Source organism: Conger conger, chromosome 16, assembly GCF_963514075.1.
Source record: "Conger conger chromosome 16, fConCon1.1, whole genome shotgun sequence".
Classification (NCBI taxonomy): domain Eukaryota; kingdom Metazoa; phylum Chordata; class Actinopteri; order Anguilliformes; family Congridae; genus Conger; species Conger conger.
This window is the reverse complement of record NC_083775.1, coordinates 8,344,953-8,372,590: the sequence shown is the minus strand read 5'-3', so window position 1 is coordinate 8,372,590 and position 27,638 is coordinate 8,344,953. Positions and strand designations below refer to the sequence as shown.

General features: G+C 39.2%; 7 protein-coding genes across 7 annotated transcripts; all 7 read right to left on the bottom strand.

The window, feature by feature from the left end:
* Positions 1-924: 924 nt before the first annotated feature.
* On the bottom strand, positions 925-2,933 carry LOC133115300 (interferon a3-like). Its single transcript, XM_061225143.1, has 5 exons — positions 2,805-2,933; positions 2,400-2,474; positions 1,531-1,680; positions 1,365-1,442; positions 925-1,026 (listed from the first exon to the last, which is right to left on the bottom strand). Exons 1-5 carry the CDS (start codon positions 2,931-2,933, stop codon positions 925-927), a joined length of 534 nt encoding a protein of 177 aa, XP_061081127.1.
* Positions 2,934-4,922: 1,989 nt separating this feature from the next.
* On the bottom strand, positions 4,923-6,930 carry LOC133115298 (interferon a3-like). The gene is made up of 5 exons (XM_061225142.1): positions 6,802-6,930; positions 6,397-6,471; positions 5,528-5,677; positions 5,362-5,439; positions 4,923-5,024 (listed from the first exon to the last, which is right to left on the bottom strand). Exons 1-5 carry the CDS (start codon positions 6,928-6,930, stop codon positions 4,923-4,925), a joined length of 534 nt encoding a protein of 177 aa, XP_061081126.1.
* Positions 6,931-8,899: 1,969 nt separating this feature from the next.
* On the bottom strand, positions 8,900-10,907 carry LOC133115301 (interferon a3-like). The gene is made up of 5 exons (XM_061225144.1): positions 10,779-10,907; positions 10,374-10,448; positions 9,505-9,654; positions 9,339-9,416; positions 8,900-9,001 (listed from the first exon to the last, which is right to left on the bottom strand). Exons 1-5 carry the CDS (start codon positions 10,905-10,907, stop codon positions 8,900-8,902), a joined length of 534 nt encoding a protein of 177 aa, XP_061081128.1.
* Positions 10,908-12,876: 1,969 nt separating this feature from the next.
* Positions 12,877-14,884, bottom strand: LOC133115291 (interferon a3-like). The gene is made up of 5 exons (XM_061225133.1): positions 14,756-14,884; positions 14,351-14,425; positions 13,482-13,631; positions 13,316-13,393; positions 12,877-12,978 (listed from the first exon to the last, which is right to left on the bottom strand). The coding sequence occupies exons 1-5, from the start codon at positions 14,882-14,884 to the stop codon at positions 12,877-12,879; spliced, it is 534 nt and encodes a 177-aa protein (XP_061081117.1).
* A 1,965-nt stretch (positions 14,885-16,849) lies between these two features.
* On the bottom strand, positions 16,850-18,863 carry LOC133115326 (interferon a3-like). The gene is made up of 5 exons (XM_061225179.1): positions 18,735-18,863; positions 18,330-18,404; positions 17,461-17,610; positions 17,295-17,372; positions 16,850-16,951 (listed from the first exon to the last, which is right to left on the bottom strand). Exons 1-5 carry the CDS (start codon positions 18,861-18,863, stop codon positions 16,850-16,852), a joined length of 534 nt encoding a protein of 177 aa, XP_061081163.1.
* Positions 18,864-20,824: 1,961 nt separating this feature from the next.
* LOC133115325 (interferon a3-like) lies at positions 20,825-22,838 on the bottom strand. The gene is made up of 5 exons (XM_061225178.1): positions 22,710-22,838; positions 22,305-22,379; positions 21,436-21,585; positions 21,270-21,347; positions 20,825-20,926 (listed from the first exon to the last, which is right to left on the bottom strand). The coding sequence occupies exons 1-5, from the start codon at positions 22,836-22,838 to the stop codon at positions 20,825-20,827; spliced, it is 534 nt and encodes a 177-aa protein (XP_061081162.1).
* Positions 22,839-24,811: 1,973 nt separating this feature from the next.
* Positions 24,812-26,820, bottom strand: LOC133115324 (interferon a3-like). The gene is made up of 5 exons (XM_061225177.1): positions 26,692-26,820; positions 26,295-26,369; positions 25,423-25,572; positions 25,257-25,334; positions 24,812-24,913 (listed from the first exon to the last, which is right to left on the bottom strand). Exons 1-5 carry the CDS (start codon positions 26,818-26,820, stop codon positions 24,812-24,814), a joined length of 534 nt encoding a protein of 177 aa, XP_061081161.1.
* Between the last annotated feature and the right edge of the window lie 818 nt (positions 26,821-27,638).

The following is a 27,638-nucleotide window of genomic DNA, read 5'->3' as shown; positions in this document are numbered from 1 at the left end:
GGAAAATAGATAGGGGGCAACATGGCTCAGGCAGTAAGAGCAGTCGTCTGGCAGTCGGAGGTTTGCCGGTTCAATCCCCCGCCTGGGTTTCATATCTTCCCCGGCTGTGTTGAACTGTCCCTGAGCCAGACACCTAACCCCCAAATGCTCCTGACAAGCTGTTCGGTGCCTTGCATGGCAGCCAATTGCCGTTGGTGTGTGAGTGTGTGTATGAATGGGTGAATGAGAAGCATCAATTGTACAGCGCTTTGGATAAAGGCGCTCTATAAATGGCAACCATTTTTAGATAGAATTCCTTGGACCCTCTTGGACCCCTTTCTTCTTGGAGTGCAAGAGCTGAATTTAAGTCTGCCTATGAAACGTCGCCAACTATATAACTTTTCCCTAAAGAAAAATCTATCAAAAATAAAGTCTAATTATGTATCCATGCTCTATTATGTCCATTATGCCTATGAAAAATGATATGCTAAAATAATGTAGCACCTTTTTACACTGTTAACCCCTTACAGACTAACGGGAGATGATGAATGAAAACAATATGTATAAATGTACCTTTACTGTTCCAACACTAAGAGAAAAATTAAATGTGTTTTATATAACATATGAAGACCAGTCATTTCTTTTTGCTGTAAGTTTGTCTTCAGGAAGGGAGAAAAGACAAGTAACTTATTTAAAAATATAGAATTTTATTTTTTAGTTTCCATGATCACACTTTGAACAGGAATACATCAACTTAATTTCAAAGAAGTTTTATCATTTATGAATAAATAAATAAATAAATAAATAAATAAATAAATAAATAAAATGTAACTTAATACATTTATGGATAAATAATACACTTTAAAATACATTGTAATGTTTTGATCCCATCATATGTAAACTCTTTCTCAGACAAAGTGATGTGTAAAGGCCTTGCTTTGGTCATTAATTTGCTGGTGTCTTCATTGCAGCTGAAATCAGGTCCAGTCTTTGAAGATGCCGTCTCACTTCTTTTCTGATGAGTTCCCATGAATGTGTGTCATACTTCTGAAAAATAGAAGAAGGATAAATAACTCCACCACTTCACTGCTACCATTATAGGTTTGTGTATACTGTGTGTAACTACATTTCAGGGTATATATACCCCAAAAAGCATGTGGAAAAATCCGTGTAAACATTACTTTAACTGCTGTTTGTTCTTTTTTTTGTCTTTGTTTATAGAATCCAATACCTATATCTACTGCTTTGTGTCCTTTTGGTAAAGCATTTTGGGTGCAATGACTAACAAATAGTGTAAGACATTGGTATTATTATTATTATTATTACTATTATTATTATTATGATTATGGCATAGTTTGACATATCCATGAGGATGAATAACTTACTCTCTGCTTTAAGACATTCCTTTTCAACTTCCGGAAATATTGATTCAGTCTCCTCTCATACTTGCTTGCAGAAGAAACCTGTGAGAGTTAAAGGATTTCTTCATTTCCTGCATAATTTTCAAAGTTTTCAACAGGTCAGTTCTCTTGTTTAGCTGTAGCTACTTACACATTTCTGAAGTTCGCGAGACTGTCGGTCAAGGAGAGTTAGAAAGTGCTCCAATTTCAGCTTGTTCCATGTCACAGCATCCAAATTCCCATCAAACAGTTCGATGATCTGATCAATAGACTCGTGCAGGAATTTGACTTTGTCATCCATCTGCATAGGAAGGAAAAGTTGCTTAGTGAAGTGGTTGAGTGGGCAGCAGACAATCAACTGCTCCAACTTATCAATAGTGGTCCCACAAGGCTAAGTGTTCGGTCCGCTTTCATTCAGGCATTTCATGCCTTATTGTAGATTTGCAAATGTATGCAGATGAAACGGTTATCTACAGTATGCACATCTTCGCTAAATAACAAGCAGCGAATGGCGTGTGGCCTAACAGAAGCCTTGGTTCATTAACTACCCGTATGTCCAGTGTGAGAGTGGCAAGTGTGAGTGTCGGGGGAAACTGTGTTTCAGTAAGGTCGATAAGTCAGTAAGGATAGTAAGCAAGGTAAGTAAACATGCAATGAAAGGTAAATAAAGTTGTGTAAGGTACGACATTGGCTCTGGCGGTAGGGCAGTCGTCTGGAAGTCGGAGGGTTGCCGGTTCGATTTCTGCCCTGGGTGTGTTGAAGTGTCCCTGAGCAAGACACTTAACCCCCCAAATGCTCCTGACGAGCTGGTCGGTGCCTTGCCTGGCAGCCAAGCGCAGTTGGTGTGTGAGTGCATGTATGAATGGGTGAATGAGAAGCACCAACTGAAGTGCTTTGGCTAACGGTGCTATATAAATTCAAGGTTATGAAAAAATTGCCCTCAGACTGAATTCCTGTGTATAGGAAGATAGGAGGACCACCATAGCTAATTAGACAAGTCAGAAACAATGAATAACATACCTCTGCATTCTGGATGCTCCTGTACAGGTTTTTTGGGAAAGGTACAGGTACCATATCATCAGTAATATCTCCACCCTGCAAAAAAGTAACTTTTGTATTACTATAAATTGCATCTGACTCAACCCCAATTTCCAAGTAAGCAAGTGGATCTGCTCATGATAGCACGATACATGCCACATACCAACTAGCAACACGGAACGAATGCGAGATTTCATATCTTCATTCTGAAAGGACACATGATATTGCCATGTGGTATCTTTTTAACCCTACCATTGTATTTTTAATTTCATTCTGCACCGTCGTCGCGCATGAGCTGTGAAATTCTAGAAGAAATTGCTACATTTGCTACATTCATGTTTTATTTTGCTACCGGAGAAGATATTAGAAAGCATCTTGACAACTCACCATCTCACTGAGCAGAGAGAGGGATTCGCCGCCCACCCGCCTGAATCCGCGCTGAATCCAGTCGCAGCCTTCGCAGAAGTTCTGCGCGCTGTAAATAATAAACAGGTATAAGAACTGACTCGCGTCCATGGTTGTAAGCGTTGACTTTGTTTCTTCAACTCTGGGTTTGAAATGCACGCCATTGTAGCTGTGTGTTGACTTATATTCATAGTTTTTCGATTAAAAAGAGAAAACGAAGAAAGTTCGAAATTTCCGAAAATACTTTCACTTTTCATCTACGAAGGAAGGGAATTTTGCTGTAGTAAGCCTGCAGTAATCCAGGCTCTCGTCCTGGCCAAAGTTATGTTGTAAACAATAATAAACATAAAAGTCAGATAAATATGCAGAGTGATGAAATTGTTTACCTGTTTAAATAGGTTATTTCAAGTCCGTTAACAACGCGTAGAGGACGACTTGTTCAGTAGATTGTCTTCCAGGCTTCCCAGTAGCATACGTACGGCGTTTGTAGCCGATTTCAGCACGTCTGGTGCGACGTCATGTAAACAGACTCAGCATCGTTTCATCTTAACAGACTATTGTATAACCAACAGTATCACCACAGATGAGGCTAATTGTAAAATATTTGATAATACCGTCATATTGACTGCTTAAGATGTTTGAGTTGTTTTTATTGAAAGCATTTTTCATTTGCACTCGTCTCAAACAGGAGAGAGAGAGAAATAGTGAGAGGCTGAATAAAGACATTTTCCTGATTTCGTGGTTAAACAGTAAACAAGTAAAACTTGCAAATACAATGCCCTGATATAAGTATCCCCCTCCCTTCCCGATTTCCTCTATTATACCATGTTTGTCACTTCATAGTTTCAGATCTTTAGACAAAATGTAATATTGGTGTTAGCAGGTAGGAACCATAGTCACTGGGTATTCCTGACCGAAACTTATACAGGTGTATGTTTCGGGTTGCGACCGAGACGTGGAGCCTATTATGCTGTCAAGCCCCAAACATTTCATAGGAGGCGGAACTTTGTATCGGTGAAACTTTCTACCTGGGTCAGACTTGGTTTGTCTTCTTAGGGGAACCCTTTCCAGTTCTTTATAGGACCATCTATGGTCCCAGAAGTGTTACAACCGTGAAAGCTTGCAGATTTAATCATCTTGCCCATCAAAGAACTGGGAAAATAGATAGGGGCAACATGGCTCAGGCAGTAAGAGCAGTCGTCTGGCCGACGGAGGGTTGCCGGTTCGATCCCCCGCCCAGGCTGTGTCAAACTGTCCCTGAGCAAGACACCTAACCCCCAAATGCTCCTGACAAGCTGTTCGGTGCCTTACATGGCAGCCCATTGCCGTCGGTGTGTCGGTGTGTGAGTGTGTGTATGAATGGGTGAATGAGAAGCATCAATTGTACAGCGCTTTGGATAAAGGCGCTATATAAATGGCAACCATTTTTAGATAGAATTCCTTTGACCCTCTTGGACCCCTTTCTTCTTGGAGTGCAAGAGCTGAATTTAAGTCTGCCTATGAAACGTCACCAACTATATAACTTTTCCTCAAAGAAAAATCTATCAAAAATAAAGTCTAATTATGTATCCATGCTCTATTATGTCCATTATGCATATGAAAAATGATATGCTAAAATAATGTAGCACCTTTTTACACTGTTAACCCCTTACAGACCAACAGGAGATGATGAATGAAAACAATATGTATAAATGTACCTTTACTGTTCCAACACTAAGAGAAAAATAAAATGTGTTTTATATAACATATGAAGACCAGTCATTTCTTTTTGCTGTAAGTTTGTCTTCAGGAAGGGAGAAAAGACAAGTAAATTATTTAAAAATATAGAATTTTATTTTTTAGTTTCCATGATCACACTTTGGACAGGAGTACATCAACTTATTTTCAAAGAAGTTTTATCATTTATGAATAAATAAATAAATAAATAAATAAATAAATAAATAAATAAATAAATAAATAAATAAATAAATAAATAAATAAAATTAACTTAATACATTTATGGATAAATAATACACTTTAAAATACATTGTAATTTTTTGATCTCATCATATGTAAACTCTTTCTCAGACAAAGTGACGTGTAAAGGCCATGCTTTGGTCATTAATTTGCTGGTGTCTTCATTGCAGCTGAAATCAGGTCCAGTCTTTGAAGATGCCGTCTCACTTCTTTTCTGATGAGTTCCCATGAATGTGTGTCATACTTCTGAAAAATAGAAAAGGGTAAATAACTCCACCACTTCACTGCTACCATTATAGGTTTGTGTATACTGTGTGTAACTACATTTCAGGGTATATATACCCCAAAAAGCATGTGGAAAAATCCGTGTAAACATTACTTTAACTGCTGTTTGTTCTTTTTTTTGTCTTTGTTTATAGAATCCAATACCTATATCTACTGCTTTGTGTCCTTTTGGTAAAGCATTTTGGGTGCAATGACTAACAAATAGTGTAAGACATTGGTATTATTATTATTATTATTACTATTATTATTATTATGATTATGGCATAGTTTGACATATCCATGAGGATGAATAACTTACTCTCTGCTTTAAGACATTCCTTTTCAACTTCCGGAAATATTGATTCAGTCTCCTCTCATACTTGCTTGCAGAAGAAACCTGTGAGAGTTAAAGGATTTCTTCATTTCCTGCATAATTTTCAAAGTTTTCAACAGGTCAGTTCTCTTGTTTAGCTGTAGCTACTTACACATTTCTGAAGTTCGCGAGACTGTCGGTCAAGGAGAGTTAGAAAGTGCTCCAATTTCAGCTTGTTCCATGTCACAGCATCCAAATTCCCATCAAACAGTTCGATGATCTGATCAATAGACTCGTGCAGGAATTTGACTTTGTCATCCATCTGCATAGGAAGGAAAAGTTGCTTAGTGAAGTGGTTGAGTGGGCAGCAGACAATCAACTGCTCCAACTTATCAATAGTGGTCCCACAAGGCTAAGTGTTCGGTCCGCTTTCATTCAGGCATTTCATGCCTTATTGTAGATTTGCAAATGTATGCAGATGAAACGGTTATCTACAGTATGCACATCTTCGCTAAATAACAAGCAGCGAATGGCGTGTGGCCTAACAGAAGCCTTGGTTCATTAACTACCCGTATGTCCAGTGTGAGAGTGGCAAGTGTGAGTGTCGGGGGAAACTGTGTTTCAGTAAGGTCGATAAGTCAGTAAGGATAGTAAGCAAGGTAAGTAAACATGCAATGAAAGGTAAATAAAGTTGTGTAAGGTACGACATTGGCTCTGGCGGTAGGGCAGTCGTCTGGAAGTCGGAGGGTTGCCGGTTCGATTTCTGCCCTGGGTGTGTTGAAGTGTCCCTGAGCAAGACACTTAACCCCCCAAATGCTCCTGACGAGCTGGTCGGTGCCTTGCCTGGCAGCCAAGCGCAGTTGGTGTGTGAGTGCATGTATGAATGGGTGAATGAGAAGCACCAACTGAAGTGCTTTGGCTAACGGTGCTATATAAATTCAAGGTTATGAAAAAATTGCCCTCAGACTGAATTCCTGTGTATAGGAAGATAGGAGGACCACCATAGCTAATTAGACAAGTCAGAAACAATGAATAACATACCTCTGCATTCTGGATGCTCCTGTACAGGTTTTTTGGGAAAGGTACAGGTACCATATCATCAGTAATATCTCCACCCTGCAAAAAAGTAACTTTTGTATTACTATAAATTGCATCTGACTCAACCCCAATTTCCAAGTAAGCAAGTGGATCTGCTCATGATAGCACGATACATGCCACATACCAACTAGCAACACGGAACGAATGCGAGATTTCATATCTTCATTCTGAAAGGACACATGATATTGCCATGTGGTATCTTTTTAACCCTACCATTGTATTTTTAATTTCATTCTGCACCGTCGTCGCGCATGAGCTGTGAAATTCTAGAAGAAATTGCTACATTTGCTACATTCATGTTTTATTTTGCTACCGGAGAAGATATTAGAAAGCATCTTGACAACTCACCATCTCACTGAGCAGAGAGAGGGATTCGCCGCCCACCCGCCTGAATCCGCGCTGAATCCAGTCGCAGCCTTCGCAGAAGTTCTGCGCGCTGTAAATAATAAACAGGTATAAGAACTGACTCGCGTCCATGGTTGTAAGCGTTGACTTTGTTTCTTCAACTCTGGGTTTGAAATGCACGCCATTGTAGCTGTGTGTTGACTTATATTCATAGTTTTTCGATTAAAAAGAGAAAACGAAGAAAGTTCGAAATTTCCGAAAATACTTTCACTTTTCATCTACGAAGGAAGGGAATTTTGCTGTAGTAAGCCTGCAGTAATCCAGGCTCTCGTCCTGGCCAAAGTTATGTTGTAAACAATAATAAACATAAAAGTCAGATAAATATGCAGAGTGATGAAATTGTTTACCTGTTTAAATAGGTTATTTCAAGTCCGTTAACAACGCGTAGAGGACGACTTGTTCAGTAGATTGTCTTCCAGGCTTCCCAGTAGCATACGTACGGCGTTTGTAGCCGATTTCAGCACGTCTGGTGCGACGTCATGTAAACAGACTCAGCATCGTTTCATCTTAACAGACTATTGTATAACCAACAGTATCACCACAGATGAGGCTAATTGTAAAATATTTGATAATACCGTCATATTGACTGCTTAAGATGTTTGAGTTGTTTTTATTGAAAGCATTTTTCATTTGCACTCGTCTCAAACAGGAGAGAGAGAGAAATAGTGAGAGGCTGAATAAAGACATTTTCCTGATTTCGTGGTTAAACAGTAAACAAGTAAAACTTGCAAATACAATGCCCTGATATAAGTATCCCCCTCCCTTCCCGATTTCCTCTATTATACCATGTTTGTCACTTCATAGTTTCAGATCTTTAGACAAAATGTAATATTGGTGTTAGCAGGTAGGAACCATAGTCACTGGGTATTCCTGACCGAAACTTATACAGGTGTATGTTTCGGGTTGCGACCGAGACGTGGAGCCTATTATGCTGTCAAGCCCCAAACATTTCATAGGAGGCGGAACTTTGTATCGGTGAAACTTTCTACCTGGGTCAGACTTGGTTTGTCTTCTTAGGGGAACCCTTTCCAGTTCTTTATAGGACCATCTATGGTCCCAGAAGTGTTACAACCGTGAAAGCTTGCAGATTTAATCATCTTGCCCATCAAAGAACTGGGAAAATAGATAGGGGCAACATGGCTCAGGCAGTAAGAGCAGTCGTCTGGCCGACGGAGGGTTGCCGGTTCGATCCCCCGCCCAGGCTGTGTCAAACTGTCCCTGAGCAAGACACCTAACCCCCAAATGCTCCTGACAAGCTGTTCGGTGCCTTACATGGCAGCCCATTGCCGTCGGTGTGTCGGTGTGTGAGTGTGTGTATGAATGGGTGAATGAGAAGCATCAATTGTACAGCGCTTTGGATAAAGGCGCTATATAAATGGCAACCATTTTTAGATAGAATTCCTTTGACCCTCTTGGACCCCTTTCTTCTTGGAGTGCAAGAGCTGAATTTAAGTCTGCCTATGAAACGTCACCAACTATATAACTTTTCCTCAAAGAAAAATCTATCAAAAATAAAGTCTAATTATGTATCCATGCTCTATTATGTCCATTATGCATATGAAAAATGATATGCTAAAATAATGTAGCACCTTTTTACACTGTTAACCCCTTACAGACCAACAGGAGATGATGAATGAAAACAATATGTATAAATGTACCTTTACTGTTCCAACACTAAGAGAAAAATAAAATGTGTTTTATATAACATATGAAGACCAGTCATTTCTTTTTGCTGTAAGTTTGTCTTCAGGAAGGGAGAAAAGACAAGTAAATTATTTAAAAATATAGAATTTTATTTTTTAGTTTCCATGATCACACTTTGGACAGGAGTACATCAACTTATTTTCAAAGAAGTTTTATCATTTATGAATAAATAAATAAATAAATAAATAAATAAATAAATAAATAAATAAATAAATAAAATTAACTTAATACATTTATGGATAAATAATACACTTTAAAATACATTGTAATTTTTTGATCTCATCATATGTAAACTCTTTCTCAGACAAAGTGACGTGTAAAGGCCATGCTTTGGTCATTAATTTGCTGGTGTCTTCATTGCAGCTGAAATCAGGTCCAGTCTTTGAAGATGCCGTCTCACTTCTTTTCTGATGAGTTCCCATGAATGTGTGTCATACTTCTGAAAAATAGAAAAGGGTAAATAACTCCACCACTTCACTGCTACCATTATAGGTTTGTGTATACTGTGTGTAACTACATTTCAGGGTATATATACCCCAAAAAGCATGTGGAAAAATCCGTGTAAACATTACTTTAACTGCTGTTTGTTCTTTTTTTTGTCTTTGTTTATAGAATCCAATACCTATATCTACTGCTTTGTGTCCTTTTGGTAAAGCATTTTGGGTGCAATGACTAACAAATAGTGTAAGACATTGGTATTATTATTATTATTATTACTATTATTATTATTATGATTATGGCATAGTTTGACATATCCATGAGGATGAATAACTTACTCTCTGCTTTAAGACATTCCTTTTCAACTTCCGGAAATATTGATTCAGTCTCCTCTCATACTTGCTTGCAGAAGAAACCTGTGAGAGTTAAAGGATTTCTTCATTTCCTGCATAATTTTCAAAGTTTTCAACAGGTCAGTTCTCTTGTTTAGCTGTAGCTACTTACACATTTCTGAAGTTCGCGAGACTGTCGGTCAAGGAGAGTTAGAAAGTGCTCCAATTTCAGCTTGTTCCATGTCACAGCATCCAAATTCCCATCAAACAGTTCGATGATCTGATCAATAGACTCGTGCAGGAATTTGACTTTGTCATCCATCTGCATAGGAAGGAAAAGTTGCTTAGTGAAGTGGTTGAGTGGGCAGCAGACAATCAACTGCTCCAACTTATCAATAGTGGTCCCACAAGGCTAAGTGTTCGGTCCGCTTTCATTCAGGCATTTCATGCCTTATTGTAGATTTGCAAATGTATGCAGATGAAACGGTTATCTACAGTATGCACATCTTCGCTAAATAACAAGCAGCGAATGGCGTGTGGCCTAACAGAAGCCTTGGTTCATTAACTACCCGTATGTCCAGTGTGAGAGTGGCAAGTGTGAGTGTCGGGGGAAACTGTGTTTCAGTAAGGTCGATAAGTCAGTAAGGATAGTAAGCAAGGTAAGTAAACATGCAATGAAAGGTAAATAAAGTTGTGTAAGGTACGACATTGGCTCTGGCGGTAGGGCAGTCGTCTGGAAGTCGGAGGGTTGCCGGTTCGATTTCTGCCCTGGGTGTGTTGAAGTGTCCCTGAGCAAGACACTTAACCCCCCAAATGCTCCTGACGAGCTGGTCGGTGCCTTGCCTGGCAGCCAAGCGCAGTTGGTGTGTGAGTGCATGTATGAATGGGTGAATGAGAAGCACCAACTGAAGTGCTTTGGCTAACGGTGCTATATAAATTCAAGGTTATGAAAAAATTGCCCTCAGACTGAATTCCTGTGTATAGGAAGATAGGAGGACCACCATAGCTAATTAGACAAGTCAGAAACAATGAATAACATACCTCTGCATTCTGGATGCTCCTGTACAGGTTTTTTGGGAAAGGTACAGGTACCATATCATCAGTAATATCTCCACCCTGCAAAAAAGTAACTTTTGTATTACTATAAATTGCATCTGACTCAACCCCAATTTCCAAGTAAGCAAGTGGATCTGCTCATGATAGCACGATACATGCCACATACCAACTAGCAACACGGAACGAATGCGAGATTTCATATCTTCATTCTGAAAGGACACATGATATTGCCATGTGGTATCTTTTTAACCCTACCATTGTATTTTTAATTTCATTCTGCACCGTCGTCGCGCATGAGCTGTGAAATTCTAGAAGAAATTGCTACATTTGCTACATTCATGTTTTATTTTGCTACCGGAGAAGATATTAGAAAGCATCTTGACAACTCACCATCTCACTGAGCAGAGAGAGGGATTCGCCGCCCACCCGCCTGAATCCGCGCTGAATCCAGTCGCAGCCTTCGCAGAAGTTCTGCGCGCTGTAAATAATAAACAGGTATAAGAACTGACTCGCGTCCATGGTTGTAAGCGTTGACTTTGTTTCTTCAACTCTGGGTTTGAAATGCACGCCATTGTAGCTGTGTGTTGACTTATATTCATAGTTTTTCGATTAAAAAGAGAAAACGAAGAAAGTTCGAAATTTCCGAAAATACTTTCACTTTTCATCTACGAAGGAAGGGAATTTTGCTGTAGTAAGCCTGCAGTAATCCAGGCTCTCGTCCTGGCCAAAGTTATGTTGTAAACAATAATAAACATAAAAGTCAGATAAATATGCAGAGTGATGAAATTGTTTACCTGTTTAAATAGGTTATTTCAAGTCCGTTAACAACGCGTAGAGGACGACTTGTTCAGTAGATTGTCTTCCAGGCTTCCCAGTAGCATACGTACGGCGTTTGTAGCCGATTTCAGCACGTCTGGTGCGACGTCATGTAAACAGACTCAGCATCGTTTCATCTTAACAGACTATTGTATAACCAACAGTATCACCACAGATGAGGCTAATTGTAAAATATTTGATAATACCGTCATATTGACTGCTTAAGATGTTTGAGTTGTTTTTATTGAAAGCATTTTTCATTTGCACTCGTCTCAAACAGGAGAGAGAGAGAAATAGTGAGAGGCTGAATAAAGACATTTTCCTGATTTCGTGGTTAAACAGTAAACAAGTAAAACTTGCAAATACAATGCCCTGATATAAGTATCCCCCTCCCTTCCCGATTTCCTCTATTATACCATGTTTGTCACTTCATAGTTTCAGATCTTTAGACAAAATGTAATATTGGTGTTAGCAGGTAGGAACCATAGTCACTGGGTATTCCTGACCGAAACTTATACAGGTGTATGTTTCGGGTTGCGACCGAGACGTGGAGCCTATTATGCTGTCAAGCCCCAAACATTTCATAGGAGGCGGAACTTTGTATCGGTGAAACTTTCTACCTGGGTCAGACTTGGTTTGTCTTCATAGGGGAACCCTTTCCAGTTCTTTATAGGACCATCTATGGTCCCAGAAGTGTTACAACCGTGAAAGCTTGCAGATTTAATCATCTTGCCCATCAAAGAACTGGGAAAATAGATAGGGGCAACATGGCTCAGGCAGTAAGAGCAGTCGTCTGGCAGACGGAGGGTTGCCGGTTCGATCCCCCGCCCAGGCTGTGTCAAACTGTCCCTGAGCAAGACACCTAACCCCCAAATGCTCCTGACAAGCTGTTCGGTGCCTTACATGGCAGCCCATTGCCGTCGGTGTGTGAGTGTGTGAGTGTGTGAGTGTGTGTATGAATGGGTGAATGAGAAGCATCAATTGTACAGCGCTTTGGATAAAGGCGCTATATAAATGGCAACCATTTTTAGATAGAATTCCTTTGACCCTCTTGGACCCCTTTCTTCTTGGAGTGCAAGAGCTGAATTTAAGTCTGCCTATGAAACGTCACCAACTATATAACTTTTCCTCAAAGAAAAATCTATCAAAAATAAAGTCTAATTATGTATCCATGCTCTATTATGTCCATTATGCATATGAAAAATGATATGCTAAAATAATGTAGCACCTTTTTACACTGTTAACCCCTTACAGACCAACAGGAGATGATGAATGAAAACAATATGTATAAATGTACCTTTACTGTTCCAACACTAAGAGAAAAATAAAATGTGTTTTATATAACATATGAAGACCAGTCATTTCTTTTTGCTGTAAGTTTGTCTTCAGGAAGGGAGAAAAGACAAGTAAATTATTTAAAAATATAGAATTTTATTTTTTAGTTTCCATGATCACACTTTGGACAGGAGTACATCAACTTATTTTCAAAGAAGTTTTATCATTTATGAATAAATAAATAAATAAATAAATAAATAAATAAATAAATAAATAAAATTAACTTAATACATTTATGGATAAATAATACACTTTAAAATACATTGTAATTTTTTGATCTCATCATATGTAAACTCTTTCTCAGACAAAGTGACGTGTAAAGGCCATGCTTTGGTCATTAATTTGCTGGTGTCTTCATTGCAGCTGAAATCAGGTCCAGTCTTTGAAGATGCCGTCTCACTTCTTTTCTGATGAGTTCCCATGAATGTGTGTCATACTTCTGAAAAATAGAAAAGGGTAAATAACTCCACCACTTCACTGCTACCATTATAGGTTTGTGTATACTGTGTGTAACTACATTTCAGGGTATATATACCCCAAAAAGCATGTGGAAAAATCCGTGTAAACATTACTTTAACTGCTGTTTGTTCTTTTTTTTGTCTTTGTTTATAGAATCCAATACCTATATCTACTGCTTTGTGTCCTTTTGGTAAAGCATTTTGGGTGCAATGACTAACAAATAGTGTAAGACATTGGTATTATTATTATTATTATTACTATTATTATTATTATGATTATGGCATAGTTTGACATATCCATGAGGATGAATAACTTACTCTCTGCTTTAAGACATTCCTTTTCAACTTCCGGAAATATTGATTCAGTCTCCTCTCATACTTGCTTGCAGAAGAAACCTGTGAGAGTTAAAGGATTTCTTCATTTCCTGCATAATTTTCAAAGTTTTCAACAGGTCAGTTCTCTTGTTTAGCTGTAGCTACTTACACATTTCTGAAGTTCGCGAGACTGTCGGTCAAGGAGAGTTAGAAAGTGCTCCAATTTCAGCTTGTTCCATGTCACAGCATCCAAATTCCCATCAAACAGTTCGATGATCTGATCAATAGACTCGTGCAGGAATTTGACTTTGTCATCCATCTGCATAGGAAGGAAAAGTTGCTTAGTGAAGTGGTTGAGTGGGCAGCAGACAATCAACTGCTCCAACTTATCAATAGTGGTCCCACAAGGCTAAGTGTTCGGTCCGCTTTCATTCAGGCATTTCATGCCTTATTGTAGATTTGCAAATGTATGCAGATGAAACGGTTATCTACAGTATGCACATCTTCGCTAAATAACAAGCAGCGAATGGCGTGTGGCCTAACAGAAGCCTTGGTTCATTAACTACCCGTATGTCCAGTGTGAGAGTGGCAAGTGTGAGTGTCGGGGGAAACTGTGTTTCAGTAAGGTCGATAAGTCAGTAAGGATAGTAAGCAAGGTAAATAAACATGCAATGAAAGGTAAATAAAGTTGTGTAAGGTACGACATTGGCTCTGGCGGTAGGGCAGTCGTCTGGAAGTCGGAGGGTTGCCGGTTCGATTTCTGCCCTGGGTGTGTTGAAGTGTCCCTGAGCAAGACACTTAACCCCCCAAATGCTCCTGACGAGCTGGTCGGTGCCTTGCCTGGCAGCCAAGCGCAGTTGGTGTGTGAGTGCATGTATGAATGGGTGAATGAGAAGCACCAACTGAAGTGCTTTGGCTAACGGTGCTATATAAATTCAAGGTTATGAAAAAATTGCCCTCAGACTGAATTCCTGTGTATAGGAAGATAGGAGGACCACCATAGCTAATTAGACAAGTCAGAAACAATGAATAACATACCTCTGCATTCTGGATGCTCCTGTACAGGTTTTTTGGGAAAGGTACAGGTACCATATCATCAGTAATATCTCCACCCTGCAAAAAAGTAACTTTTGTATTACTATAAATTGCATCTGACTCAACCCCAATTTCCAAGTAAGCAAGTGGATCTGCTCATGATAGCACGATACATGCCACATACCAACTAGCAACACGGAACGAATGCGAGATTTCATATCTTCATTCTGAAAGGACACATGATATTGCCATGTGGTATCTTTTTAACCCTACCATTGTATTTTTAATTTCATTCTGCACCGTCGTCGCGCATGAGCTGTGAAATTCTAGAAGAAATTGCTACATTTGCTACATTCATGTTTTATTTTGCTACCGGAGAAGATATTAGAAAGCATCTTGACAACTCACCATCTCACTGAGCAGAGAGAGGGATTCGCCGCCCACCCGCCTGAATCCGCGCTGAATCCAGTCGCAGCCTTCGCAGAAGTTCTGCGCGCTGTAAATAATAAACAGGTATAAGAACTGACTCGCGTCCATGGTTGTAAGCGTTGACTTTGTTTCTTCAACTCTGGGTTTGAAATGCACGCCATTGTAGCTGTGTGTTGACTTATATTCATAGTTTTTCGATTAAAAAGAGAAAACGAAGAAAGTTCGAAATTTCCGAAAATACTTTCACTTTTCATCTACGAAGGAAGGGAATTTTGCTGTAGTAAGCCTGCAGTAATCCAGGCTCTCGTCCTGGCCAAAGTTATGTTGTAAACAATAATAAACATAAAAGTCAGATAAATATGCAGAGTGATGAAATTGTTTACCTGTTTAAATAGGTTATTTCAAGTCCGTTAACAACGCGTAGAGGACGACTTGTTCAGTAGATTGTCTTCCAGGCTTCCCAGTAGCATACGTACGGCGTTTGTAGCCGATTTCAGCACGTCTGGTGCGACGTCATGTAAACAGACTCAGCATCGTTTCATCTTAACAGACTATTGTATAACCAACAGTATCACCACAGATGAGGCTAATTGTAAAATATTTGATAATACCGTCATATTGACTGCTTAAGATGTTTGAGTTGTTTTTATTGAAAGCATTTTTCATTTGCACTCGTCTCAAACAGGAGAGAGAGAGAAATAGTGAGAGGCTGAATAAAGACATTTTCCTGATTTCGTGGTTAAACAGTAAACAAGTAAAACTTGCAAATACAATGCCCTGATATAAGTATCCCCCTCCCTTCCCGATTTCCTCTATTATACCATGTTTGTCACTTCATAGTTTCAGATCTTTAGACAAAATGTAATATTGGTGTTAGCAGGTAGGAACCATAGTCACTGGGTATTCCTGACCGAAACTTATACAGGTGTATGTTTCGGGTTGCGACCGAGACGTGGAGCCTATTATGCTGTCAAGCCCCAAACATTTCATAGGAGGCGGAACTTTGTATCGGTGAAACTTTCTACCTGGGTCAGACTTGGTTTGTCTTCTTAGGGGAACCCTTTCCAGTTCTTTATAGGACCATCTATGGTCCCAGAAGTGTTACAACCGTGAAAGCTTGCAGATTTAATCATCTTGCCCATCAAAGAACTGGGAAAATAGATAGGGGCAACATGGCTCAGGCAGTAAGAGCAGTCGTCTGGCCGACGGAGGGTTGCCGGTTCGATCCCCCGCCCAGGCTGTGTCAAACTGTCCCTGAGCAAGACACCTAACCCCCAAATGCTCCTGACAAGCTGTTCGGTGCCTTACATGGCAGCCCATTGCCGTCGGTGTGTCGGTGTGTGAGTGTGTGTATGAATGGGTGAATGAGAAGCATCAATTGTACAGCGCTTTGGATAAAGGCGCTATATAAATGGCAACCATTTTTAGATAGAATTCCTTTGACCCTCTTGGACCCCTTTCTTCTTGGAGTGCAAGAGCTGAATTTAAGTCTGCCTATGAAACGTCACCAACTATATAACTTTTCCTCAAAGAAAAATCTATCAAAAATAAAGTCTAATTATGTATCCATGCTCTATTATGTCCATTATGCATATGAAAAATGATATGCTAAAATAATGTAGCACCTTTTTACACTGTTAACCCCTTACAGACCAACAGGAGATGATGAATGAAAACAATATGTATAAATGTACCTTTACTGTTCCAACACTAAGAGAAAAATAAAATGTGTTTGATATAACATATGAAGACCAGTCATTTCTTTTTGCTGTAAGTTTGTCTTCAGGAAGGGAGAAAAGACAAGTAAATTATTTAAAAATATAGAATTTTATTTTTTAGTTTCCATGATCACACTTTGGACAGGAGTACATCAACTTATTTTCAAAGAAGTTTTATCATTTATGAATAAATAAATAAATAAATAAATAAATAAATAAATAAATAAATAAATAAAATTAACTTAATACATTTATGGATAAATAATACACTTTAAAATACATTGTAATTTTTTGATCTCATCATATGTAAACTCTTTCTCAGACAAAGTGACGTGTAAAGGCCATGCTTTGGTCATTAATTTGCTGGTGTCTTCATTGCAGCTGAAATCAGGTCCAGTCTTTGAAGATGCCGTCTCACTTCTTTTCTGATGAGTTCCCATGAATGTGTGTCATACTTCTGAAAAATAGAAAAGGGTAAATAACTCCACCGTTTCACGGCTACCATTATAGGTTTGTGTATACTGTGTGTAACTACATTTGAGGGTATATATACCCCAATAAGCATGTGGAAAAATACGTGTAAACATTACTTTAACTGCTGTTTGTTCTTTTTTTTGTCTTTGTTTATAGAATCCAATACCTATATCTACTGCTTTGTGTCCTTTTGGTAAAGCATTTTGGGTGCAATGACTAACAAGTAGTGTAAGACATTGGTATTATTATTATTATTATTATTATTACTATTATTATTATTATGATTATGGCATAGTTTGACATATCCATGAGGATGAATAACTTACCCTCTGCTTTAAGACATTCCTTTTCAACTTCCGGAAATATTGATTCAGTCTCCTCTCATACTTGCTTGCAGAAGAAACCTGTGAGAGATAAAGGATTTCTTCATTTCCTGCATAATTTTCAAAGTTTTCAACAGGTCAGTTCTCTTGTTTAGCTGTAGCTACTTACACATTTCTGAAGTTCGCGAGACTGTCGGTCAAGGAGAGTGAGAAAGTGCTCCACTTTCAGCTTGTTCCATGTCACAGCATCCAAATTCCCATCAAACAGTTCCATGATCTGATCAATAGACTCGTGCAGGAATTTGACTTTGTCATCCATCTACATAGGAAGGAAAAGTTGCTTAGTGAAGTGGTTGAGTGGGCAGCAGACAATCAACTGCTCCAACTTATCAATAGTGGTCCCACAAGGCTAAGTGTTCGGTCCGCTTTCATTCAGGCATTTCATGCCTTATTGTAGATTTGCAAATGTATGCAGATGAAACGGTTATCTACAGTATGCACATCTTCGCTAAATAACAAGCAGCGAATGGCGTGTGGCCTAACAGAAGCCTTGGTTCATTAACTACCCGTATGTCCAGTGTGAGAGTGGCAAGTGTGAGTGTCGGGGGAAACTGTGTTTCAGTAAGGTCGATAAGTCAGTAAGGATAGTAAGCAAGGTAAGTAAACATGCAATGAAAGGTAAATAAAGTTGTGTAAGGTACGACATTGGCTCTGGCGGTAGGGCAGTCGTCTGGAAGTCGGAGGGTTGCCGGTTCGATTTCTGCCCTGGGTGTGTTGAAGTGTCCCTGAGCAAGACACTTAACCCCCCAAATGCTCCTGACGAGCTGGTCGGTGCCTTGCCTGGCAGCCAAGCGCAGTTGGTGTGTGAGTGCATGTATGAATGGGTGAATGAGAAGCACCAACTGAAGTGCTTTGGCTAACGGTGCTATATAAATTCAAGGTTATGAAAAAATTGCCCTCAGACTGAATTCCTGTGTATAGGAAGATAGGAGGACCACCATAGCTAATTAGACAAGTCAGAAACAATGAATAACATACCTCTGCATTCTGGATGCTCCTGTACAGGTTTTTTGGGAAAGGTACAGGTACCATATCATCAGTAATATCTCCACCCTGCAAAAAAGTAACTTTTGTATTACTATAAATTGCATCTGACTCAACCCCAATTTCCAAGTAAGCAAGTGGATCTGCTCATGATAGCACGATACATGCCACATACCAACTAGCAACACGGAACGAATGCGAGATTTCATATCTTCATTCTGAAAGGACACATGATATTGCCATGTGGTATCTTTTTAACCCTACCATTGTATTTTTAATTTCATTCTGCACCGTCGTCGCGCATGAGCTGTGAAATTCTAGAAGAAATTGCTACATTTGCTACATTCATGTTTTATTTTGCTACCGGAGAAGATATTAGAAAGCATCTTGACAACTCACCATCTCACTGAGCAGAGAGAGGGATTCGCCGCCCACCCGCCTGAATCCGCGCTGAATCCAGTCGCAGCCTTCGCAGAAGTTCTGCGCGCTGTAAATAATAAACAGGTATAAGAACTGACTCGCGTCCATGGTTGTAAGCGTTGACTTTGTTTCTTCAACTCTGGGTTTGAAATGCACGCCATTGTAGCTGTGTGTTGACTTATATTCATAGTTTTTCGATTAAAAAGAGAAAACGAAGAAAGTTCGAAATTTCCGAAAATACTTTCACTTTTCATCTACGAAGGAAGGGAATTTTGCTGTAGTAAGCCTGCAGTAATCCAGGCTCTCGTCCTGGCCAAAGTTATGTTGTAAACAATAATAAACATAAAAGTCAGATAAATATGCAGAGTGATGAAATTGTTTACCTGTTTAAATAGGTTATTTCAAGTCCGTTAACAACGCGTAGAGGACGACTTGTTCAGTAGATTGTCTTCCAGGCTTCCCAGTAGCATACGTACGGCGTTTGTAGCCGATTTCAGCACGTCTGGTGCGACGTCATGTAAACAGACTCAGCATCGTTTCATCTTAACAGACTATTGTATAACCAACAGTATCACCACAGATGAGGCTAATTGTAAAATATTTGATAATACCGTCATATTGACTGCTTAAGATGTTTGAGTTGTTTTTATTGAAAGCATTTTTCATTTGCACTCGTCTCAAACAGGAGAGAGAGAGAAATAGTGAGAGGCTGAATAAAGACATTTTCCTGATTTCGTGGTTAAACAGTAAACAAGTAAAACTTGCAAATACAATGCCCTGATATAAGTATCCCCCTCCCTTCCCGATTTCCTCTATTATACCATGTTTGTCACTTCATAGTTTCAGATCTTTAGACAAAATGTAATATTGGTGTTAGCAGGTAGGAACCATAGTCACTGGGTATTCCTGACCGAAACTTATACAGGTGTATGTTTCGGGTTGCGACCGAGACGTGGAGCCTATTATGCTGTCAAGCCCCAAACATTTCATAGGAGGCGGAACTTTGTATCGGTGAAACTTTCTACCTGGGTCAGACTTGGTTTGTCTTCTTAGGGGAACCCTTTCCAGTTCTTTATAGGACCATCTATGGTCCCAGAAGTGTTACAACCGTGAAAGCTTGCAGATTTAATCATCTTGCCCATCAAAGAACTGGGAAAATAGATAGGGGCAACATGGCTCAGGCAGTAAGAGCAGTCGTCTGGCCGATGGAGGGTTGCCGGTTCGATCCCCCGCCCAGGCTGTGTCAAACTGTCCCTGAGCAAGACACCTAACCCCCAAATGCTCCTGACAAGCTGTTCGGTGCCTTACATGGCAGCCCATTGCCGTCGGTGTGTCGGTGTGTGAGTGTGTGTATGAATGGGTGAATGAGAAGCATCAATTGTACAGCGCTTTGGATAAAGGCGCTATATAAATGGCAACCATTTTTAGATAGAATTCCTTTGACCCTCTTGGACCCCTTTCTTCTTGGAGTGCAAGAGCTGAATTTAAGTCTGCCTATGAAACGTCACCAACTATATAACTTTTCCTCAAAGAAAAATCTATCAAAAATAAAGTCTAATTATGTATCCATGCTCTATTATGTCCATTATGCATATGAAAAATGATATGCTAAAATAATGTAGCACCTTTTTACACTGTTAACCCCTTACAGACCAACAGGAGATGATGAATGAAAACAATATGTATAAATGTACCTTTACTGTTCCAACACTAAGAGAAAAATAAAATGTGTTTGATATAACATATGAAGACCAGTCATTTCTTTTTGCTGTAAGTTTGTCTTCAGGAAGGGAGAAAAGACAAGTAAATTATTTAAAAATATAGAATTTTATTTTTTAGTTTCCATGATCACACTTTGGACAGGAGTACATCAACTTATTTTCAAAGAAGTTTTATCATTTATGAATAAATAAATAAATAAATAAATAAATAAATAAATAAATAAATAAAATTAACTTAATACATTTATGGATAAATAATACACTTTAAAATACATTGTAATTTTTTGATCTCATCATATGTAAACTCTTTCTCAGACAAAGTGACGTGTAAAGGCCATGCTTTGGTCATTAATTTGCTGGTGTCTTCATTGCAGCTGAAATCAGGTCCAGTCTTTGAAGATGCCGTCTCACTTCTTTTCTGATGAGTTCCCATGAATGTGTGTCATACTTCTGAAAAATAGAAAAGGGTAAATAACTCCACCGTTTCACGGCTACCATTATAGGTTTGTGTATACTGTGTGTAACTACATTTGAGGGTATATATACCCCAATAAGCATGTGGAAAAATACGTGTAAACATTACTTTAACTGCTGTTTGTTCTTTTTTTTGTCTTTGTTTATAGAATCCAATACCTATATCTACTGCTTTGTGTCCTTTTGGTAAAGCATTTTGGGTGCAATGACTAACAAGTAGTGTAAGACATTGGTATTATTATTATTATTATTATTATTACTATTATTATTATTATGATTATGGCATAGTTTGACATATCCATGAGGATGAATAACTTACCCTCTGCTTTAAGACATTCCTTTTCAACTTCCGGAAATATTGATTCAGTCTCCTCTCATACTTGCTTGCAGAAGAAACCTGTGAGAGATAAAGGATTTCTTCATTTCCTGCATAATTTTCAAAGTTTTCAACAGGTCAGTTCTCTTGTTTAGCTGTAGCTACTTACACATTTCTGAAGTTCGCGAGACTGTCGGTCAAGGAGAGTGAGAAAGTGCTCCACTTTCAGCTTGTTCCATGTCACAGCATCCAAATTCCCATCAAACAGTTCCATGATCTGATCAATAGACTCGTGCAGGAATTTGACTTTGTCATCCATCTACATAGGAAGGAAAAGTTGCTTAGTGAAGTGGTTGAGTGGGCAGCAGACAATCAACTGCTCCAACTTATCAATAGTGGTCCCACAAGGCTAAGTGTTCGGTCCGCTTTCATTCAGGCATTTCATGCCTTATTGTAGATTTGCAAATGTATGCAGATGAAACGGTTATCTACAGTATGCACATCTTCGCTAAATAACAAGCAGCGAATGGCGTGTGGCCTAACAGAAGCCTTGGTTCATTAACTACCCGTATGTCCAGTGTGAGAGTGGCAAGTGTGAGTGTCGGGGGAAACTGTGTTTCAGTAAGGTCGATAAGTCAGTAAGGATAGTAAGCAAGGTAAGTAAACATGCAATGAAAGGTAAATAAAGTTGTGTAAGGTACGACATTGGCTCTGGCGGTAGGGCAGTCGTCTGGAAGTCGGAGGGTTGCCGGTTCGATTTCTGCCCTGGGTGTGTTGAAGTGTCCCTGAGCAAGACACTTAACCCCCCAAATGCTCCTGACGAGCTGGTCGGTGCCTTGCCTGGCAGCCAAGCGCAGTTGGTGTGTGAGTGCATGTATGAATGGGTGAATGAGAAGCACCAACTGAAGTGCTTTGGCTAACGGTGCTATATAAATTCAAGGTTATGAAAAAATTGCCCTCAGACTGAATTCCTGTGTATAGGAAGATAGGAGGACCACCATAGCTAATTAGACAAGTCAGAAACAATGAATAACATACCTCTGCATTCTGGATGCTCCTGTACAGGTTTTTTGGGAAAGGTACAGGTACCATATCATCAGTAATATCTCCACCCTGCAAAAAAGTAACTTTTGTATTACTATAAATTGCATCTGACTCAACCCCAATTTCCAAGTAAGCAAGTGGATCTGCTCATGATAGCACGATACATGCCACATACCAACTAGCAACACGGAACGAATGCGAGATTTCATATCTTCATTCTGAAAGGACACATGATATTGCCATGTGGTATCTTTTTAACCCTACCATTGTATTTTTAATTTCATTCTGCACCGTCGTCGCGCATGAGCTGTGAAATTCTAGAAGAAATTGCTACATTTGCTACATTCATGTTTTATTTTGCTACCGGAGAAGATATTAGAAAGCATCTTGACAACTCACCATCTCACTGAGCAGAGAGAGGGATTCGCCGCCCACCCGCCTGAATCCGCGCTGAATCCAGTCGCAGCCTTCGCAGAAGTTCTGCGCGCTGTAAATAATAAACAGGTATAAGAACTGACTCGCGTCCATGGTTGTAAGCGTTGACTTTGTTTCTTCAACTCTGGGTTTGAAATGCACGCCATTGTAGCTGTGTGTTGACTTATATTCATAGTTTTTCGATTAAAAAGAGAAAACGAAGAAAGTTCGAAATTTCCGAAAATACTTTCACTTTTCATCTACGAAGGAAGGGAATTTTGCTGTAGTAAGCCTGCAGTAATCCAGGCTCTCGTCCTGGCCAAAGTTATGTTGTAAACAATAATAAACATAAAAGTCAGATAAATATGCAGAGTGATGAAATTGTTTACCTGTTTAAATAGGTTATTTCAAGTCCGTTAACAACGCGTAGAGGACGACTTGTTCAGTAGATTGTCTTCCAGGCTTCCCAGTAGCATACGTACGGCGTTTGTAGCCGATTTCAGCACGTCTGGTGCGACGTCATGTAAACAGACTCAGCATCGTTTCATCTTAACAGACTATTGTATAACCAACAGTATCACCACAGATGAGGCTAATTGTAAAATATTTGATAATACCGTCATATTGACTGCTTAAGATGTTTGAGTTGTTTTTATTGAAAGCATTTTTCATTTGCACTCGTCTCAAACAGGAGAGAGAGAGAAATAGTGAGAGGCTGAATAAAGACATTTTCCTGATTTCGTGGTTAAACAGTAAACAAGTAAAACTTGCAAATACAATGCCCTGATATAAGTATCCCCCTCCCTTCCCGATTTCCTCTATTATACCATGTTTGTCACTTCATAGTTTCAGATCTTTAGACAAAATGTAATATTGGTGTTAGCAGGTAGGAACCATAGTCACTGGGTATTCCTGACCGAAACTTATACAGGTGTATGTTTCGGGTTGCGACCGAGACGTGGAGCCTATTATGCTGTCAAGCCCCAAACATTTCATAGGAGGCGGAACTTTGTATCGGTGAAACTTTCTACCTGGGTCAGACTTGGTTTGTCTTCTTAGGGGAACCCTTTCCAGTTCTTTATAGGACCATCTATGGTCCCAGAAGTGTTACAACCGTGAAAGCTTGCAGATTTAATCATCTTGCCCATCAAAGAACTGGGAAAATAGATAGGGGCAACATGGCTCAGGCAGTAAGAGCAGTCGTCTGGCCGACGGAGGGTTGCCGGTTCGATCCCCCGCCCAGGCTGTGTCAAACTGTCCCTGAGCAAGACACCTAACCCCCAAATGCTCCTGACAAGCTGTTCGGTGCCTTACATGGCAGCCCATTGCCGTCGGTGTGTCGGTGTGTGAGTGTGTGTATGAATGGGTGAATGAGAAGCATCAATTGTACAGCGCTTTGGATAAAGGCGCTATATAAATGGCAACCATTTTTAGATAGAATTCCTTTGACCCTCTTGGACCCCTTTCTTCTTGGAGTGCAAGAGCTGAATTTAAGTCTGCCTATGAAACGTCACCAACTATATAACTTTTCCTCAAAGAAAAATCTATCAAAAATAAAGTCTAATTATGTATCCATGCTCTATTATGTCCATTATGCATATGAAAAATGATATGCTAAAATAATGTAGCACCTTTTTACACTGTTAACCCCTTACAGACCAACAGGAGATGATGAATGAAAACAATATGTATAAATGTACCTTTACTGTTCCAACACTAAGAGAAAAATAAAATGTGTTTGATATAACATATGAAGACCAGTCATTTCTTTTTGCTGTAAGTTTGTCTTCAGGAAGGGAGAAAAGACAAGTAAATTATTTAAAAATATAGAATTTTATTTTTTAGTTTCCATGATCACACTTTGGACAGGAGTACATCAACTTATTTTCAAAGAAGTTTTATCATTTATGAATAAATAAATAAATAAATAAATAAATAAATAAATAAATAAATAAATAAATAAATAAAATTAACTTAATACATTTATGGATAAATAATACACTTTAAAATACATTGTAATTTTTTGATCTCATCATATGTAAACTCTTTCTCAGACAAAGTGACGTGTAAAGGCCATGCTTTGGTCATTAATTTGCTGGTGTCTTCATTGCAGCTGAAATCAGGTCCAGTCTTTGAAGATGCCGTCTCACTTCTTTTCTGATGAGTTCCCATGAATGTGTGTCATACTTCTGAAAAATAGAAAAGGGTAAATAACTCCACCGTTTCACGGCTACCATTATAGGTTTGTGTATACTGTGTGTAACTACATTTGAGGGTATATATACCCCAATAAGCATGTGGAAAAATACGTGTAAACATTACTTTAACTGCTGTTTGTTCTTTTTTTTGTCTTTGTTTATAGAATCCAATACCTATATCTACTGCTTTGTGTCCTTTTGGTAAAGCATTTTGGGTGCAATGACTAACAAGTAGTGTAAGACATTGGTATTATTATTATTATTATTATTATTACTATTATTATTATTATGATTATGGCATAGTTTGACATATCCATGAGGATGAATAACTTACCCTCTGCTTTAAGACATTCCTTTTCAACTTCCGGAAATATTGATTCAGTCTCCTCTCATACTTGCTTGCAGAAGAAACCTGTGAGAGATAAAGGATTTCTTCATTTCCTGCATAATTTTCAAAGTTTTCAACAGGTCAGTTCTCTTGTTTAGCTGTAGCTACTTACACATTTCTGAAGTTCGCGAGACTGTCGGTCAAGGAGAGTGAGAAAGTGCTCCACTTTCAGCTTGTTCCATGTCACAGCATCCAAATTCCCATCAAACAGTTCCATGATCTGATCAATAGACTCGTGCAGGAATTTGACTTTGTCATCCATCTACATAGGAAGGAAAAGTTGCTTAGTGAAGTGGTTGAGTGGGCAGCAGACAATCAACTGCTCCAACTTATCAATAGTGGTCCCACAAGGCTAAGTGTTTGGTCCGCTTTTATTCAGGCATTTCATGCCTTATTGTAGATTTGCAAATGTATGCAGATGAAACGGTTATCTACAGTATGCACATCTTCGCTAAATAACAAGCAGCAAATGGCGTGTGGCCTAACAGAAGCCTTGGTTCATTAACTACCCGTATGTCCAGTGTGAGAGTGGCAAGTGTGAGTGTCGGGGGAAACTGTGTTTCAGTAAGGTCGATAAGTCGGTAAGGATAGTAAGCAAGGTGAGTAAACATGCAATGAAACGTAAATAAAGTTGTGTATGGTACGACATTGGCTCTGGCGGTAAGAGCAGTCGCCTGGAAGTCGGAGGCTTGCCAGTTCGATTTCTGCCCTGGATGTGTTGAAGTGTCCCTGAGCAAGACACTTAACCCCCCAAATACTCCTGACGAGCTGGTCGGTGCCTTGCCTGGCCGCCAAGCGCAGTTGGTGTGTGAGTGCATGTATGAATGGGTGAATGAGAAGCACCAACTGTAGAGTGCTTTGGCTAAAGGTGCTACATAAATTTAAGGTTATGAAAAAATTGCCCTCAGACTGAATTCCTGTGTATAGGAAGATAGGAGGACCACCATAGCTAAATAGGCAAGTCAGAAACAATGAATAACATACCTCTGCATTCTGGATGCTCCTGTACAGGTTTTTTGGGAAAGGTACAGGTACCATATCATCAGTAATATCTCCACCCTGCAAAAAAGAAACTTTTGTATTACTATAAATTGCATCTGACTCAACCCCAATTTCTAAGTAAGCAAGTGGATCTGCTCATGATAGCACGATACATGCCACATACCAACTAGCAACACGGAACGAATGCGATATTTCATATATTCATTCTGAAAGGACACATGATATTGCCATGTGGTATCTTTTTAGCCCTACCCATTGTATTTTTAATTTCATTCTGCACCGGCGTCGCGCATGAGCTGTGAAGTTCTAGAAGAAATTGCTACATTCATGTTTTATTTTGCTCCCGGAGAAGATATTAGAAAGCATCTTGACAACTCACCATCTCACTGAGCAGAGAGAGGGATTCGCCGCCCACCCGCCTGAATCCGCGCTGAATCCAGTCGCAGCCTTCGCAGAAGTTCTGCGCGCTGTAAATAATAAACAGGTATAAGAACTGCCTCGCGTCCATGGTTGTAATCGTTGACTTTGTTTCTTCAACTCTGGGTTTGAAATGCACGCCATTGTAGCTGTGTGTTTACTTATATTCATAGTTTTTCGATTAAAAAGAGAAAACGAAGAAAGTTCGAAATTTCCGAAAATACTTTCACTTTCCATCTGCGAAGGAAGGGAATTTTGCTGTAGTAAGCATGCAGTAATCCAGGCTCTCGTCCTGGCCAAAGTTATGTTGTAAACAATAATAAACATAAAAGTAAAATAAATATGCAGAGTGATGAAATTGTTTACCTGTTTAAATTGGTTATTTCAAGTCCGTTAACAACGCGTAGAGGACGACTTGTTCAGTAGATTGTCTCCCAGGCTTCCCAGTAGCATACGTACGGCGTTTGTATCCGATTTCAACACGTCTGGTGCAACGTCATGTAAACAGGCTTAGCATCGTTTTATCTTAACAGACTGTTGTATAACCAACAGTATCGCCACAGATGAGGCTAATTGTAAAATATTTATTAATACCGTCATATTGACTGCTTAAGATGTTTAAGTTGTTTTTATTGAAAGCATTTTTCATTTGCACTCGTCTCAAACAGGAGAGAGAGAGAGAGAGAGAGAGAGAGAGAGAGAGAGAGAGAGAGAGAGAGAGAGAAATAGTGAGAGGCTAAATAAAGACATTTTCCCGATTTCGTGGTTAAACAGTAAACAAGCAAAACTTGCAAATACAATGCCCTGATACAAGTATCCCCCTCCCTTCCCGATTTCCTCTATTATACCATATTTGTCACTTCATAGTTTCAGATCTTTAGACAAAATGTAATATTGGTGTTAGCAGGT